This window comes from Heptranchias perlo, chromosome 7 (genome assembly GCF_035084215.1).
Source record: "Heptranchias perlo isolate sHepPer1 chromosome 7, sHepPer1.hap1, whole genome shotgun sequence".
Lineage (NCBI taxonomy): Eukaryota > Metazoa > Chordata > Chondrichthyes > Hexanchiformes > Hexanchidae > Heptranchias > Heptranchias perlo.
In genome coordinates this window covers 70,813,353-70,832,253 of record NC_090331.1, presented here as the reverse complement: position 1 = coordinate 70,832,253, position 18,901 = coordinate 70,813,353, and the positions used below count along the sequence as shown (strand labels likewise).

At 43.0% G+C, this 18,901-nt stretch overlaps 1 protein-coding gene across 6 annotated transcripts in view; it reads left to right on the top strand.

The window, feature by feature from the left end:
• Positions 1 to 17,283, top strand: part of LOC137323838 (cyclin-dependent kinase 2-like) — a 37,230-nt gene extending 19,947 nt beyond the window's left edge. For 3 of the 6 annotated variants that reach the window (XM_067987829.1, XM_067987827.1, XM_067987825.1), the window contains 2 exons: positions 6,910 to 7,113; positions 13,448 to 15,594. In XM_067987829.1, the coding sequence (XP_067843930.1) occupies positions 6,910 to 7,113; positions 13,448 to 13,552 (309 nt within the window). In that variant the 3' untranslated portion in view covers positions 13,553 to 15,594. Of the gene's footprint in view, positions 1 to 3,589; positions 4,020 to 6,909; positions 7,114 to 13,447; positions 15,595 to 15,660; positions 16,835 to 17,100 lie in introns of those variants that run through there. The other 3 variants (XR_010963455.1, XM_067987826.1, XM_067987824.1) reach the window with 3 other exon arrangements.
• The last annotated feature ends 1,618 nt before the right edge of the window (positions 17,284 to 18,901 follow it).

Below are 18,901 nucleotides of genomic sequence, written 5' to 3'. Positions count from 1 at the left end.
TGGGCACTGCACCTTAGGAAGGATATATGGCCTTGGAGGGAGTGTGCAGCATAGATGTATTAGAATGATACCTGGACTCCAAGGGTTAAATTACGAGGAGAGATTACACAAACTAGGGTTGTATTCCCTTCAATTTAGAAGATCATGGGGTGATTTGATCGAAGTTTTCAAGATATTAAGGGGAACTGATAGGGTAGATAGAGAGAAACTATCTCTGCTGGTTGGGGAGTCCAGGACTAGGGGGCATAGCCTAAAAATTAGAGCCAGGACTTTCAGGAGTGAAGTTAGAAAACACTTCTTCCCGCAAAGGGTGGTAGAAGTTTGGAGCTCCCATGCGCAAATGGCAGTTGATGCTAGCTCAATTGTTAATTTTAAATCTGAGATAGAAAGATTTTTGTTAACCAAAGGTATTAAGGGATATGGGGCTAAGGGAGGTATATGGAGTTAGGTCACAGATCAACCATGATCTCATTGAATGGCGGAACAGGCTCAAGGGGCTATCCTACGTTCCTATCCTGCAGTCTGAAGATACGTGATTAGCATTTAGCCAAATGATTGGCTCAATCTCCAACAAAATCTTTTTGGTTGTTTTTCATAATTGTTTGAAGTGAACGTTGTCAAAAGAGCTGAATTCCAGAGGTGAGTTGAGAGTGACTGCCCTTCACATCAAGGCAGTATTCAACTGAGTATAGCACCAAGGAGCCCTAGCAAAAGTGAAGTCAGTGGGGATCAGGGGGAGAACTCCCCAGTGGCTGGAGTCAAACCTAGCACAAAGGAAGATGGTTGTGGTTGTTGGAGGCCAATCATTTCAGCCCCAGGACATCGCTGCAGGAGTTCCTCAGGGCAGCATCCTAGGCCCAACTATTTTTAACTGCTTCATCAATGACCTTCCCTCCATCATAAGGTCATAAATGGGGCTGTTCACTGATGATTGCACATGTTCGATTCCATTTGCAATTCCATGCCCGCGTGCAACAAGACCTGCACAATATCCAAGCTTGGGCTGATGTGAGGTGCAAATTTTACTTGCCACTTAAGTGCCAACCAATGACCATCTCCAACTAGAGAGAGCCTAACCACTTCCCCTTGAAAATTAATGGCATTACCTTCGCCGAATCCCCCACCGTCAACATCCTGGGGCTCGTCATTGACCAGAAACTTAACTGTACCAGCCTCATAAATGTTGTGGCTGCTAAAACAGGTCATAGGCTGGGTATTATGCGGCATGGCTCACCTCCAGGCTCCCCAAAGCCTCTTCTCCACCATACAATGCACAAGTCAGGGGTGTGATGTACCAGCTGATGAGGCTGGTACTCTGCTTGATCGGCAGCCAATCCACCACCTTAAACATCCCTCCAGCGCTAGTGCACCTTGGCTGCAATGTGCACTATCCACAGGGTGCACTGCAACAACTTGCCAAGGCTTCTTCGACAGCATTCCCAAACCCGTGACCTCCACCACCTAGAACGACAAGGGCAGTAGGTGCATGGGAAAACCATCACTTCCAAGTTCCCTTCCAAGTAACATACCATCCTGACTTGGACATATATCACCATTTAAAAAATAATCAGATCTATCCTTTTTTGGTTCAAAATGGATGACCTCACATTTATCTGCGTTGAAATCCATCTGCCACAGTTTTGCCCGCTCACTTAATCTATCAATGTCTCTTTGTAATTTTCTGCTCCCGTCTACACTACTTACTATGCCACCAATCTTTGTGCCATTGGCGAACATTTGAGATATGGCTCTCTATTGTGTTATCCAAGTCATTAATAAATATAGTGAATAGTTGAGGCCCCAGCACAGAACCTTGTGGGACACCACTAGTCACTTCCTTCCAATTCGAGTACATACCTATTATCTCTGTCTTCTAATCCTAACCAGGTCAATAATTTGCCTTCAATTCTATGAGCTTTAATTTTAGCTAACAGTCTTTTATGTGGAACCTTATCAAATGCCTTCTGTAAGTCTATATAAACTACATCCATAAACATTCCCCTATCTACTACTTTAATTACTTCCTCGGAAAGTTCAGTTAGGTTCGTTAGACATGACCTACCCTTTACAAATCCATATTAGCTTTCTCTAATCAGCTCATGTTTCTCTAAGTGCTCAGTCACACTCTCGTTAATTAAAGATTCCAATAACTTCCCCACAACAGATGTTAGGCTAACAGGTCTATAATTTCCTGGTTTCTCTCAAAAGTTCATCATTATTTAAAAAAGGTGAATGCTTTATGAGGCAATTTTAGTTTGTTTATGGAAATTTATGTTTATTACAGACGGTAGAAGTTGGCTAATTGACTAATAGTGTACTAAATGTTAAATTTTCTACTTCCAGACAGCTCTCCCCTACAAGCCTGTTAGATCCTTCTTCCCCCTTTCCATGCTGCCAGATGCCAGCAACCCTCCTTACACTCCCCACCCCCACCATTTCTGATCCCAGGACCTCTTCTCATCACTTGCAAACCCCTAGACCTCATTCCCAGTATTTCCTGATTCTTAAACCACCCCCAGTGTTCCAAGAACTTCCCTCTCCAGTGTTCCTCTAAATGCTTCCAGTCTCTGAATCCCCCTCAAAATACTGCGGGATCCACGGTCTCCTTCCTATTGCTCCGAGATGCAAGGGCCACCCCAATGCTGATGTCAGTGTCCCTGGTAATACTACGTAGCATAATATTCTTATAAAACTCCTGACTCCAGTGAGTAACAGCGCAGAAGATCTGCTGATATATAAATGTATTGAGTATACAAAGTTCCTGGGCTCGATATTAGGAGGGAGGCGTGTTGCCAGTGGGGGATCGATTGGGCCCGTGGGTAACGTGCCCAGTGAAATCGGTGTGCTCTGCACACGATCGCAGCCTAATTGAAGTTACTTACGCGTGCTTCCGGGTTTCCCTTTGCAGACCTACTCAGCGGACGCAATGCGCAGCCGCATCATAGGCTGTCAGGAGGAGGAGCCCTATTTAAAGGGGCAGTCCTCCAATGCTCCTCCTTCAGCAAAGAACCAAATTGGCAGAATGGAGCAGCCCAGAGGCAAGGCTGCTCCAAGGTTCTCAGACTCCTCACTCCAGCTGCTGCTCAATGGGGTCAGGAGGAGGAGGGAAACATTTTTCCCAGCGGACGGGAGGAAGTAGCTTGCCTCTGCCACCAAGAAGGTCTGGCTCGAGGTGGCAGAGGAAGCCAGCAGCAGCAGTAACATCTCCCGAACCTGGGTCCAGTGCAGGAAGCGCTTTAATGACCTAACCAGGTCAGCCAAAATGAGTATACTTACGCATTCTCCCACACTCCGGCTTCCACGTGACCTCCACCACCACACAACTCCTTCTGCACTGCCACCACAACGCTCTCGCATCACTCCTCACATCCACTCAACCATCATCCTCACCTTGCCTGCACTTACTCACCGTCCCAGTTTCCATTCGAACACCACCACGCAACCCAATCCTCATACAATCTCATGGCCATGTCTCACACGCACCCTCCCATGCATCTCCCTCATGGTCACCCCCACCCACACCAATGCATGCAGCCGGTCACTATGCAACCATTACTCAATCACGCCTCTCTGTGTTTTGCCTTGATAGGAGAAGAGCTGCCAGAAGGCCCAGGAGAGGGATGATGGCGAAAGGGGACATGGAAGTGGGGACGCCACTCAAAGCGCTTCCACGTCTCACCCGTTGCCCCCCTCTCAACCAGTACCCGCAATGCTGCCTCCTCTCCAGGTGGTCGAGTCTGCCCCTGCTCTGGCGCAGGTGGAGCAGTCTTTGGAGGGGTTCTCACGGTCACCAAAACCCAGAGGGCGTCAGCCCAAAGCATCTAATCGGTCAGGGCATGAACAAGAGCAACCTGCCACCACCTCTGCTCCAGCCTCAGGGGAAGCACCACGTAGGAGTAGTAGGAAGTGTAAGCCAAAGGTTTTGTGAGCACAAAGGAGATGTACAAGAGTGTTTGACGATTTGTCATGTTTTTTTATTTATATTTGTTTTCTTTCACATTCACAATAAATCTTATTATTATCACCACTACTGCCACTACTTGCCCATTCTTGACTGGCTTGTGCAATAAGTCCCTTTCATGAGGTTCACCATGAACACGCACACTTGATGCCACCCATTGGGTCATTCTACAGTGGGTGTACGTGTAGTTGCACCACTGTTTTGTGCAGGGGGCAGGGGAGGGGGCTGGTGTGGCCACTCCTCTGTCCAGGTGATGAGGACTGGACTCTTCATACAGTCTGATGTTAGAAAAATCGTTCACATATCAGTGACTCCCTGGCCTCAGGAGCAGCTAGGTGAGCCGCTGTTCTGTCCATGGGTTGCTCCTCCTCCTCAATATGGGTGGCAGATGTGGATGGGGCCTCCTCCAGCGGCACCCCTCTCTGTTGTGCAGGGCACAACAGACGATAATAATGCGTTCCACTCTGTGTGGCATGTATTGAAGCGCTCCCCCAAAACGATCAAGGCACCTGAAGCGCATCTTGAGCAGCCCTATAGCCTGCTCAGTTGTAGATCTGGTAGCGATGTGGCTGTCATTATATCGACGCTGTGGTGGGATTCCTCAGAGGTGTCATAAGCCACGTGTGCAGGGGGTATCCTTTGTCGCCGAGGAGCCAGCCCTTGCAGGTGTTAGGTGCGTGGAAGAGGGGCGGGATGTTGGACTCCCTGAGGATGAAGGAATCGTGGCAGCTGCCAGGGTATCTGGCGCACACGTGAAGGAATCTCTTGTGGTGGTCACAGATGAGCTGAGTGTTCATGGAGTAATAGCCCTTCCTGTTGAAGAACAGTCCTGGCTCGTGTGGAGGTGCTCGTATTGCCATATGGGTGCAATCGATTATACCCTGCACGCGTGGGAAGCCAGCCACAGCGTTGAATCCCACTGCCCTCTCCGTCTGGTTGAGGTCATCCATTTGGAAGTTAATATGGTGCGAGGCCCTGCAGAATAAGCCATCGGTGACCTGCCTTATGCACTGAGAGACCCCAGCGATGTCCACGGTGGCATTCTGGAAGGATCCGGAGGCGAAGAAGTTGAGGGCAGTGGTGACTTTGACAGCGACATGTAAAAAGATGGTGCTCGGTCCATCCGGAAGCAGCTCGTCATTAAGGAGGCTGCAGATGTCCGCGACTACCTGGCGACTGACTCTGAGCCTCCGTATGCACTGCTCCTCAGAGAGGTCCAGGAAACTGAGCCTCAGTCTGTAGACCCTGTGGCGAGGGTAGTGCCTTCTGCGACGCATCTCTCTCTGCGGTTGCCTTCCCTCCTGCTGTGCAGGTGGATGTGTCACAGCACTGTGTTGTGGAGCTCCACGTATCTGAGGTGGCCAGCGAGGCTGGTGATGCTGTTCGTCCTCCGAGGAGGTCATGACTGCAGCTATGGCGGCCCCCATCTGGAAGACGTACGTTTGAGGGGGTCCGCAAGGTAGGTAAATGTGTCTGCACACCGGGTTCCAAGTTGGTGAATTTTAGTGTTAGGAGGAGTGTGGTGCAGGCCAAACTTTGTCCAAAGTGACAGAGTGACCTCCTGCAATGAGTGAGGGTCTCCCCCCCCCGACCTGTCAAATGGACCTTTGCAGCTCCCACTGGTTGGTGGTTGCAACACGTCTGTTTCAGCTGGGATTGTTTCCCCCAGCACGGGAAACACGCTCTGTTGACATGAAAATCCCATCCCTTCTAAAATATCCTTCCAGTCAGGTCTGCAAACGACCTGAACTATGTAATTAATTGCTTTAAGTGGGATCCCGCCGGCTTTAATTGCTGGTGAGAGTCCCGCACACGGGGGCTCCGTGCACATCTAAGCACGTCATTGGGGAACCCGGAAGTGGGCGGGTTGGAGTCGGGCTCCGCACCTGCCCCGGGAATCCCCAATTTTAGGAGCCTCCCTCCCCCCGCCATGAACGCACCTGCTCGGCCATCCGAAAATTGACCCCCATATGATTGCTTTCTTTTTGCACCAGCTGCTGTTTTATTTTATCTGTTGTATACTTTTTCACCTGTGGGGGAGCAATTCACAAGTGACGGAAATGATTGATAAATACAACTAAGAGTTATGTTAGACCAGAAGATATACAACTGTAACTGGCTCTGCTGTATCAGAATTTTTTAATGGTAACTAACAGATGTCCATGGCTGCTGTAGTCAGGGGATATGCTAGTGTGACAGAAATTAAGTGTGATGCTTACTAGAAGTGCCAGCTATATGTAAAACGCTTAATATATTGTAGGTAGAACACCGAAAAATATAGATAACAGTATGTAAATTATATTCCCAGATTGCATCCTCATTGTAAATCATCTCTAGTGTATGACTGTATTAAATTAGTGCTGCATTATATTATTCCCGGTATGCTATTTTTTAGGTGTTTATGTAGTCCTAAATAAACTTTAATGTTAGAGTATTATTTCAGATCATCCTGATGGCGCAGTATCTAATTGCACTACCTTGTGTGGTACTGAGTCATACAGCCGAGAAAAAAATAGGTTTGATTCCTGGTCTTAGTTGCATTGGCTGATTCGAACTGCAGCTTCAATAGGCGCGTTACAGTTGGCCCCAGCATCCCTAGGTTAGAGGGGTGGGGGGGAAGAGCAAGGATTCCTCTGCTTGATCACTAGTGACAACTACTAAAGAATGCACATGTGGATATTAAGTGTGGACAGGTTTGGGCTTGGATATAATGCCCTCTGTGGTCAAATAACCTGCTGATACTCCCAACAACACTCACACATGAAGAATGACCAGTTGGCTGAAGCACTGGGATGCTGTTGGAACCCTTGGAACTGTATACAAACATCGGTCATCATTTTCAACAGAGAAAGGGTGAAAGGAGAGGAAAAGATTCAACACAATTTCATAAAAGTATGCCCCATAACAATCACCTGTATAATTTATGTAAATTCTTTCTTCAATTAAAGGTCACAAGAAAACCTTTGTTTCCTGGAGACTCTGAGATTGATCAGCTTTTCAGGATTTTCCGCACACTTGGCACACCAAATGAATCGGTGTGGCCTGGGGTTACACAGCTACCTGACTACAAAGCAAACTTCCCTAGGTGGGTCAGACAAGATTTCAACAAGATACTGCCCAATCTGGACATAGATGGCAAAGATCTACTGATGGTTGGTAGCACTTCTGAATAAATCACAATTTATTTTAATTTTTAACTTTAATGACTTTGTATATTTATTTAGAAAATAATGATAGATGCCGGCACCAAAATTTATGGGATGGGTTTGTACCAGTGCATTGTTACCATGCCACAGAAATCATAATTTTTTGTGGTAGATTGACCTGGTGCTCTAAAGTGCTGGATTAAGCCTTTGGTCTCAACAACAACAACTTGCATTTATATAGTGCCTTTAACATTGTAAAACGTCCCAAGGCACTTCACTGGAGTGTTATCAAACAAAATTTGACACTGAACCACATAAAGAGATATTAGGACAGGTGACCAAAAGTTTGGTCAAAGAGGTAGGTTTTAAGGAATGTCTTAAAGGAGCAGAGAGAAGCGGAAAGGTTTAAGGAGGGAATTCCAGAGCTTAGAGTCTAGGCAGCTGAAGGCACGGCCGCCAATGGTGGAGCGATAAAAATCGGGGATGCGCAAGAGACCAGAATTGGAGGAATGCAGAGATCATGGAGGGTTGTAGGGCTGGAGGGAGTTACAGAGATAGGGAGGGGCGAGGCCATGGAGGGATTTCAAAACAAGGATGAGAATTTTAAAATTGAGGTGTTGCCAGGCCCGGAGCCAATGTAGGGCAGCGAGCACAGGAGTGAAGTGTGAATGGGACTTGGGGCGAGTTACGATCGGGCAGCAGAGTTTTGGATGAGCTCAAGTTTTTAAGAGGGTGGAAAATGGGAGGCCGGTCAGGAGAGCATTGGAGTAGTCAAGTCTACAGGTGACAAAGGCATGAATAAGGGTTTTAGCAGCAGTTGAGCTGAGGCAGGGGCGGAGATGGGAGACATTACAGAGCTGGAAGTAGGCGGTCTTGTTGATGGAGTGGATATGGGGTCAGAGGCTCATCTGAGGGTCATATAGGATGCTAAGCTTACGAATGGTCTGGTTCAGCCTCGGACAGTGGCCAGGGAGATCGATGGAGTCGGTGGCTGGGGAACAGAGTTTGTGGCGGGGACCGAAGACAAAGGCTTCGGTCTTCCCAATATTTAGTTGGAGGAAATTTCTGCTCATCCAGTACTGGCTCCCGAACAAGCAGTGTAACAAATCAGAGGCAGTGGAGGGGTCGAGGGAAGTGGTAGTGAGTTAGAGCTGGGTGTCGTCAGCGTACATGTGAAACCTGACGTGTTTTCGGATGATTTCGCCGAGGGGCAGCATGTAGATGAGAAATAGGAGGGGGCTAAGGATAGATCCTGGGGGGACTCCAGAGTCAGTGGTGCGGAAGCGGGAAGAGAAGCCATTGCAGGTGATTCCCTGGGTACAACTGGATAGATAGGAATTGAAGCAGGCGAGGGCAGTCCCACCTAGCTGGATGATGGAGGTGTTGGAGGAAGATGGTGTAGTCAATCGTGTCAAAGGCTGCAGACAGGTCCTTGAGAAGGATGAGGAGGGATAGTTTACCACGGTCACGGTCACATAGGATGTTATTTTTGACTTTGATAAGAGCCATTACAGTGCTGTGGCAGGGGCGGAAACCTTATTGTAGAGGTTCAAACATGGAGTTGCAGGAAAGATGTGCACGGATTTGGGAGGCAACAACACATTCAAAGACATTGGAGAGGAAAGGGAGGTTGGAGATGGGGAGGTAGTTTGCAAGGACAGAGGGGTCAAGGGTGGGTTTTTTGAGGAGGGGGGTGATGATGGCAGATTTGAAGGGGAGGGGACAGTACCTGAGGAGAGGGAACTGCTAACAATATCAGCTAACTTGGGTTTGAACCACACCACTGTTACTTCATGTCACTCAAAGGTGTAAATTACAGAAATGTTCACTTTTAAAACTTTAAAGAAATTATTGGAAATAAAAATCGGGAGAGATGTAAAAAGGACTGCCAATTCACTATCACCCGTTTTACACTATCGCACAAAGTCAAAATCTATCCCATAGAGTACAAAAGAAAAGAGGTGATCCTGAACCTATACAAGTCATTGGTTAGGTTGCAGTTAGAGTATTGTGTCCAGTCATGGGTACCCTACTTTTGTAAGGATGTCCTGACCATGAAAAGGGTCCAGAAGAAATTCACTCAGATGACACCAGGGATAAAAAACTTCAGTTATTAGATAAACTAGAGAAACTGGAGCTTTTTTGACTAGAACAGAGAAGGTTAAGAGTGGATCTGACAGAGCTATTCAAAATAATGAAGGATTTTGATCAATGAATAGGAAAAAACTATTTCTGCTTATAGGCGAATTAGTAACTATGAACTTAGAATCATCAAAAGAACAAAGAGAGAGGTTAGGAGAATTTTTATTTACGCAAAGGGTTATTAGGACATGCAGTGCCGTTCCAGAAACAGTGGTAAAGCAGAATCCCTAATAACTTGTAAAAGGGAAATGGCTAAATATTTTTCAAAGGGTATGGAGAAAGGGCAGGGGATTGGGACTTAGTGGATAGTTCTTTCAGAGAGCCAACACAGGTTCACTGGTTAAAATGGTGTCCTTCTGTGCTGTAAAATTCTATAATTCTAAAAATCATGGTATAGTAGTACTGGAAAATATCCTAAAATAGCAGATAACTGTACTCAGGTTTACACATTGTTTTTAAATTCTTGTTCATTGAGTTAAACGTTCAAGGTTTGCCTAAGGCTAATACAAGCAGAATGTGTGATATATGTGATTTTCTTTGCTACCCAGTTATTTGGCAAGAGTGGACAAACAATAGACTGAGTTGTGTATATAAAAAATGTGAAATATGTGTCAATAATAAACTTAGTGATCTCTCCAATGGTTATTGGAAAGACCTGCAAACTAATGCATTAATCAGTCTGGAAACCAAGGAATAAGGATATTGTATATCTGTGAGAGAGACACATGCACTATAGAGCATGCCGTAATATCTTTCTTTTATACTGCTTCAAGTACAGTGGTACCCTTTTAAATTGAATTTGGATGTAGGTAAACTATAAAGTGAGAAACTTCCAGTGTCCAGTCCACTCTTGCCAAATAACTGGGTAGCAAAGAAAATCACATATATTGACAATCTGAATACCAGTTACTCTTCGCCTGAAAGGAGTCCTTTCCTATTTGTTAAAATCACAATCTGAATGTTAGTCTGGTTAGATTCAGTTGAGAAGCATTTTGTTATTTTTCCCAAACCTTAATTTCCTATTGTCACGTTGTTTACCAGCAGTTTTTTCCATTCATCTTTGCATTATGTTTTTGAGATAACTCATTAATTTGGCTTTCAGCTACCTTGACCTTCCCTTTTGTTCTTTCCTCCCCTCCCCTTCCTACCCCACTTTGCCTGGCTCTGTAATTGCTTAAAAATTGTTAAATCTTTAATTTCTTCCAGTTCTGATGAAAGGTCATCGATCTGAAACGTTAACTCTGTTTCTTTCTCCATAGATGCTGCATGACTTGCTGAGTATTTTTTTATTTCAGATTTCCAGCACCCGCTGTATTTTGCTTTTGATTGAGGCTGTCTTTGCTCTGCAGTTCTTGATGTAATTTCTGGTAGTGATTTTTTTTGTTACTTGCCTATCATAGTAGGTACAGCACAGAAGGAGGCCGTTTGGCCCATTGTGCCTGTGCCGGCTCTTTGAAAGAGCTATCCAGTTAGTCCCATTCCCCTGCTCTTTCCCCATAGCCCTGTCAATTTTTTCCCTTCAAGTATTTATCCAATTCCCTTTTGAAAGTTACTATTGATTCTGCTTCCACCAACCTTTCAGGCAGTGCATTTCAGATCACTACGACTCGTTGTGTAAAAAATGTTTCTCCTGGCTCTTTTGCCGATCACCTTAAATCTGCGTCCTCTGGTTACTGATCCTTCTGCCACTGAAAACAGTTTCTCTTTATTTACTCTCTCAAAACCATTCATGATTTTGAACAGCTCTAGCAAATCTCCCCTTAACCTTCTCTATTCTAAGGCGAACAACCCCAGCTTCTCCAGTCTCTCCACGTGACTGAAGTCCCTCATCCCTGACACCATTCTAGTAAATCTGCACCCTTTCTAAGGCCTTGACATCTTTCCTAGAGTGTGGTGCCCAGAAATGAACACAATACTCCAGCTGAGGCCTAACCAGTGATTTATAATGGTTTCGCATAACTTCGTTACTTTTGTACTCTGTGCCTCTATTAATAAAGCCCAGGATCTCAAATGCCTTTTTAACAGCCTTCTCAATTTGTCTTGCCACCTTCAAAGATTTGTGTATGTGCACCCCCAGGTCTCTGTTCCTGCACCCTTGTACCATTTAGTTTACATTGCCTCTCCTCATTCTTCCTACCAAAATGCATCACTTCACACTTCTCGGCATTAAATTTCATCTGCCATGTGAGTGCCCATTTCACCAGTCTGTCTACGTCCTCCTGTAGTCTGTTACAATCCTCCACCTTGTTTACTACATTTCTGAGTTTCGTGTCATCTGCAAACTTTGAAATTATACCCTCTATACCCAAGTGCAGGTAGTTAATATATATCAAAAAGAACAGTGATCCTAATACTGTATACTTCCCTCCAGTCTGAAAACAACCATTCACCACTCTCTGTTTTCTGTCCCCTAGTCAACTTTGTATCCACGCTGCCATTGTCCCTTTAATCCCGTAGGCTTTAATTTTGCTAACAAGTCTATTATCTGGTACTTTATCAAATTCTTTTCGAAAGTCCATATACACATTATCAACCACACTATCCTCATCAACTGTCTCCGTTACCGTATCAAAGAACTCAATCAAGTTAGTTAAACACGATTTTCCTTTAACAAATCCGTGCTGACTTTCACTTATTCATCCATACTTTTCCATGTGCCAATTTATTTTGTCTCAGATTATTTTCTCTAAAAGTTTCCCACCACCTATGTTAGGCTGACTGGCCTATAATTGCCGGGTTTATCCCTTTCCCCTTTTATGAACAGGGGTGTAAAATTCACAATCCTCTAGTCCTACAGCACCACCCCCATATCTAAGGAGGATTGGAAGATTGTGGCCAGTGTCTCTTCAATTTCCACCCGTAATTCCCTTAATAACCTAGGATGCATCCCATCTGGACCAGGCGACTTTTCTACTTTGAGTACTGCCAACTTATTAAGTACCTCTTTATTTTTATCCTATCCAATATCGCTACTACCTCCTCCTTTACTGCTACAATGGCAGCATCCTCTTCTCTAATGAAGATGGATAGGAGATATTCATTTAGTACCTCAGCCATGCCTCCGCCTGCACAATAAGATCTTTTTTGTCCTAATCATAAAGATTTAATTTGCAAATTATATTCTAGGGTATCAGTCAACTCTATGGAGATGTATTATGTACTGGTTAATAATTTCTTAATTAGCACAAACCCATGGGATTAAAGGGGCAGTAGCTGCTTGGATACAAAATAATAAATAATGTGGAGGATAGTAACAGACTTCAGGGGGACATAGACACACAGCTGAAATGGGCAGACACAAGGCAAATGAAATTTAATGCAGAGAATGTGTGAAGTGATTCATTTTGGTAGGAAGAATGAGAAGAGGCAATATAAACTAAATGGTACAGTTTTAAAGGGGGTGCAGGAATTGAGAGACCTGGGAGTGTGCATACATATGTCTTTGAAGGTGGCAGGACAAGTTGGGAAGGCTGTTAAAAAGGCATATGAGATCCAAGGCTTTATAAATAAAGCATAGGTACAAAAGCAAGGAAGTTATGCTAAACCTTTATAAAACACTGGTCAGGCCCCAGCTGGAGTATTGTGGCCAGTTCGGGGCACCACACTTTAGGAAGGATGTCAAGGCCTTAGAGAGGGTGCAGACGAGATTTACTAGAATGGTACCAGGGATGAAAGACTTCAATTACATGGAGAGACTAGAGAAACTGGGATTGTTCTCCTTAAAGCAGAGAAGGTTAAGGGGAGATTTGATCGAGGTGTTCAAAATCATGAAGGGTTTTGATCGAGTAAATAAGAAACTGTTTCCAGTAGCAGAAGGGTCAGTAACCAGAGGACACAGATTTAATGTAATTGGCAAATGAGGAAATTTTTTTTACAGCGAGTTGTTATGATCTGGAATGCACTGCCTGAAAGGTTGGTGGAAGCAGATTCAATAGTAACTTTCGAAAGGGAAATTGGATAAATACTTGAAGGGAAAAATTTGCAGGGCTATGGGGAAAGAGCAGGAGAGTGGGACTAATTGGATAGCTCTTTCAAAGAGCCTGCACAGGCACGATAGGCCGAATCGCCTCCTTCTGTGCTGTATTATTCTATGATTCTAAGCTGTATTATTTTTCAAACTCTACAGGTGTTCCTGTTAACTGGTCAGTGTCAGATCTGGGAAAGATAGATCTTAAAACATTCTCCATTTTTTTTATAGCAAATGCTCCAGTATGATCCTAACAAGCGGATTTCTGCAAAAGTTGCTATAAGTCATCGATTTTTCCGTGATGTGACCATTCAACTACCACATTTACAGCTGTAAATATTGGCTGGTATTCACTTGGAAGATAAAGGAAGCATCTCAGTTTTCTTGGTTTTTTTCATTTCCACTTTAATGCACTATTTTCCTAGAAATACAGCTGTTCATCAGAAAATGGAAAATTGCACTTGTAGAGGAGTTTGGCAAGAGCTTGGACAAGTCTGTCACTAACTTAGTAAAAACTGGACATAAACTACGAAGGTGATGAAATGTAAAGATATGTATGATATTAGGTACAACAGTTTGGTAAGTTTAAATTCTGTTATATTATGATAGCTTCTATAAAACTTGTATCCGATGTTATGTTTAAAATCCCATTTTTTGTAGAAAAATTTTGAAATATCACAGGGAAGAGGTTGATATTTTACAGTAGATCAAATCAGTATAGAATACAGGAATTTACTTTGTAGAGAAGTGTTTCACAAATGAGCCATCTGAGATTTTACAGCTTGTAATAATTTTAATTTTCTGGTGTTTTTTTTGTTCCCCCATCAAATGTATTTTTATGGCAGCCTGATAATCATGGTGGTAGACCACTGAACCTCAAATTGAAAAACCTGAATTTGGGTCCTAATCTCACTGACATTCAAACTCATTTACTGTCATTGGGCAAGTTTTTCCAGTTCTTTCTTAAGCATCCCAGACTTTCCCATCCTAGTTACAGGAGGAACCGGGAAGAGGGAGGGGAGTGGAATTTGATTGTATATTCCTATCGCCCACTTAAAAACATACACCACATTGGCTTCAGCATTAAGCAATTAAGTGAAAATTCTGTATATAATTAAACATATAGATTGCTACTATTTCAGTAGCAGCTTTCATAGAATATCTTTTCACTTTTTAAAATCGCAATTGATGTATCAATCTTATTTTATCAGCAGTGTTTCTGACCAGTGATTTGCAAATGTCAGGTGGCACTACTTGAATGCTGCAGAATTTTGATGTCTAGCTGCCTTGCTTTTCAGAGCTACCTAGCTGCTCAATGCATGCCTGTCTGCCTGTCCATCTATCTCTGCAAAGATTGTTCCAGATAAACACAGATTGAGGGTCCAGCATCCCATTGACCATGCATGCAGTGCAGCTTTGATGTATCAAATCTCCATCTGAAAAGTATACTACAAGCTTTCACCATGTTTAATTGAACAGATTTCTTATGTGGGACAGGACAAAATATATGTCAGGTTAGTTTTGAAGCAAACATAACTCTTGACATTCTGCAGCCCTTTGCTTTTTCTTTTTTGCCTCATTTTAGTTATTTTCTTTTTAAGGCTGTACTCTGCACTATTTCCAAATAAAGAAAATAGACAACAACATTCCCAAGTCAAGTGCTGAAGCTCTCTAAGATAAATGGATGGCTCAATGAGTAAATGCATCACATAGTTCAGTACTGAGCCATAGATTAGGAAAGTCCCAGGTTTAATCCGTGATCTGTGTTGAGTTAGGTGATTTAAGCAGGGACTGTGGTGGGGGCATTACAGTTGAACTTACAGATCCTCAGACTAGGGAAAGGCCATATCTACCCAGGTTCTTGTTCCTGTTCCCTGTCCGGTGATCCAAAGTGCATATTGGGTGAGTACAGGGTTGAACTTTTTATGCTGTTCAAATGATCATATGAAGTCACACATGAAGAATGAGTATTTGAATGATATAGCAGAGGGCTGTTGGTACCTATAAAATTGTACCTGAATATGAGTTACTATGATTAGTAGAAAAGGTAAGGAGAGAAAATTAGAAAGAATAAATAACCGGCACGTGACCTCCTCCATTGCCTGAAACCAATCTTGAGAAGGTGTGTAAGAGGAGAGGTTGGGATTGCTCCGTCTGATTTTTCTTTCCCTTTCTTCAAGGATGTGGCTGGACTCCTGTTGAACATCTCTCCATGACATAGGGGTGTTTCCTTTAATTCATGGTTTACCATTGTGTATTTTATTTCTAATGTATAAGTTGACCAAGTTGTGTTGGAACAGTGTTTTACCATGTTGTACTGCAAATAATTGATTTCGATGCTGGAATAATTGTAAAAATAAAAGGTAATGATTGTAAAAGCTGGTTTATTTTATTAACAAACTGTATGTACAAGTTATTTAACATTGTGATCCTTTGTTTTCCAGACTACTGACTATGACATTATCTATATACAAAGAAAAACTATTGAATCCTTTTATGGTGTTTTAACTGCTTTCTAATACCCTTGGACTGAAGTTCTAGTTATACAAAATGTTATTTCTACAATAAAAGTGGCCCTGGGACAGTTTACTAAATTGACTGGGAGGTCACAAAGAATCCATGCCATGGACAAGAACAACAGCATGCATTGTATTAAATAATTGAACTGTGTCAGGTGGAGCAGCACCTGGCACAGTTCTTTTTACAGTTGCCCACTTGCTTTACAAAATGGGTGATATGCTTTATGTCTTTAAAACATGTGTAATCCAAGGGTAAGATGCAACAAATGTAGAATGCAGTTTTTGGCTGTACAATAAACTACTACCCTTCAGATTATAGATGTTGCTTGGGTGTACATAATACCCTCAGTTTCCAGCCCAGGCATTCTAAAGTGAGATGTCATTTCTGTAATTTTTTGATCAGTACTTTATAACTGTATGTAGCCTTCAACTACGTTAACACCTCTGTATAATGTTTTGTTAAAGAAACAATCTGGGGTCTTTTATAAGTCCAAACATAGGTTGATCCTGATTGATATTTTCCTAAGTACTGTATAATCTTTTAAAATATCTGATCTAATCTAGAGTGTCCTTGACTGGAGACCAGAGTAGTAAAATGATGTGGTAACATCTTCAGACATGGATATGTAAAGTTTTGTTGGGTTTCTCTTGATTGGAGCTACAAAGGAAAAACTGTGAATACCTATAATTGAAATAAAATAGAAATGCTAGAAATAAATAGCAGGTCAGTCAGCATGTGAAAGAGAAAGATACATCAAAATTTCAGGCACGACCCATTGTCATTTAAGGAAGGGTCTCACTAGAACAAACAATACCTGTTCTTTTTCCCCAAATGCTGACTAACCTGCTGTGTATTTCCAGCATTTTGTGATTTTATTCCTGATGAACTGTGTTCTGAGGATGAATAGTTCATTAATATTGGAGTACTGTGCAGTTTGTGAAAGATTGAAAGTTGTGTAATGTTGATTCGGTAACCCAGGTGCAAGACTGATACGAATGAATTTCTGATTGTTAGACACCTAATATGGTAACCACTCTTCATGATGCATTAATGCACCAGCTTTAATAAAGATTGTAGTCTCTGGTTGTGTGTTCAATTTATTTCCCTGAAAGTGAATACTCTATTTATTATGTTTAATCCTGGCACTAGGGACCTTGGCCTTCACGTTGACTACTCAATAGAAAAGAAGTAATATATGAACATAGAAGGATGTTAGGAGTTCATGTTTGGACATTTTTAACTTTTTAAATTTTATTTTAAATTGACCATCTTGGAAAGCTGAATATGTTCTAACAATGAAAATGAGACGAAAGTGAATGAACTACCAGAAAGATTTCTAAATTGCACATTTTATCTTTTAACAGTGATTAACAAGTCAAACAAGCATGAAGCTGGAACCTGAAGCCATATCAAAATTGGAAAGATTTTCATTATAAGTTGCAGTGTACATGAAATGAGAGATGACCAGCTTTAAAACAGATGAAACAAAATAATCTTGCGCCTTCTACTGTTGTTGCAATTCAAATAACAAAGTACTTCATAATTAAGGTTTTCTTTTCACTGTTTTATATTTTGCGTAGCATTTTCTACTGCAAAGTAAATACAGATGTATTAGGGAAAATATTGGGAAACCAAAGTGTTGAAGGACACTGGTGTACAGTGGTCTGTTTAGCACTCTGAAGGGGATGTGATCCTCACTGCAATCAAAATGCTGCCAAAGCCTCATGAGGATATTTATTAAGCAGTTGATGATGAGTACACCTAGTACACAGTGCTGACCTTGGGGACAACAAGGTGGCTTGCAATATTGCAAGCTTTCCTGCATATGTCTATTTTAATTGCCACCTTTACTGGTCCAATCAGTAGTGCAAGTGTCCCCGTTTGAAGGGCACCACTAAAAATAATTAACCAAGGCCCAATCAAACTAAAAGAAGCTTAACATGAACTAAATCTGTATTATGTTACTTTGATCGATTATACAATGAATGTCCAGTGGTGTTCAGTGATCGCGGAAGGATTTTCCACCATAACAAAGACATATAATTTATTTGTGGAGCAAACAGGCTTGGTGTGACAGGTGCTGGAAGACATAACCCGGAGGCTGGATATAAATATGCATTCATATATCCAGGATTTGATGCCTACATGATTAGATTACAGAGACAAGTAGTTGCTTTGACCTCCAACTGGTGGAAATATTGTTCATTGAGGTATGATCTGTGTCTGTGGTGTGGTCATAGGAACAGGAGTAGGCCATTCAGCCCTTTAAGCCTGGTCCACCATTTTGTTAGATTATGGCTGATCTGTATCTCCCATTTACCCACCTTTTCTTCATATCCCTTGATACCCTTACCTAAGTCTAGTGATCTCAGTTTTGAAAATTTCAATTGACCCAGCATTCACAGCCTTTTAGGGAGCAAGTTCCAGATTTCCGATACACTTTGTTTGAAAAAATGTTTCCTTATTTCTCTCCTAACTGGTGTTGCTCTAAATTTTAAGATTATGCCCCCTTGTTATGGATTTCCCACAGCTTCTCTGAGTTTATCCTATTGAATCCCTTTATCACCTTGATTAGATTACCTGTCAACCTTCTAAACTCAAGGAAATACAAACCACGTTTACGCAACCTGCCCTCATAATTTAATCCTTTAAGCTGTAGTATCATTCTGGTGAATTTGCACTGAACCCCTTTCAAGGTTAGTATATCGTTCCTGAGGTGCAGTCACCATAACACAGGGCTCGATTTTCGCACCCCCGAGCAGGTGCGTTCGTGATGGGGGGGGCTGCGAAAATCGGGGATTCCCGGGGCGGGTCCGGACCCTGGCTCCAACCCGCCCACTTCCGGGTTCCCCAGTGACGCGCTGACATGCACGGGCAGCCCCCCAATGTGGAACTCCCGCCGGCAATAAAAGCCGGCGGGGTGCTACTTGAAGTAATTAAACAGGTACTTCAGGTCATTTACAGACCTAATTGACCTGATATTTTAGGAGCGGTTGGATTTTGCAATGAACTGAGACTGTTTCCCGTACTGGGGGAAACACTCCCAGTTCAAACGGACGTGTTGCAGCCACCAGCCTGTGGGAGGGGAGAGACAGGTGGGGGGGGGAGACCCTCACTCATTGCAGGAGGCCACTATGTCACTTTGGACAACGTTTGGCCTCCACC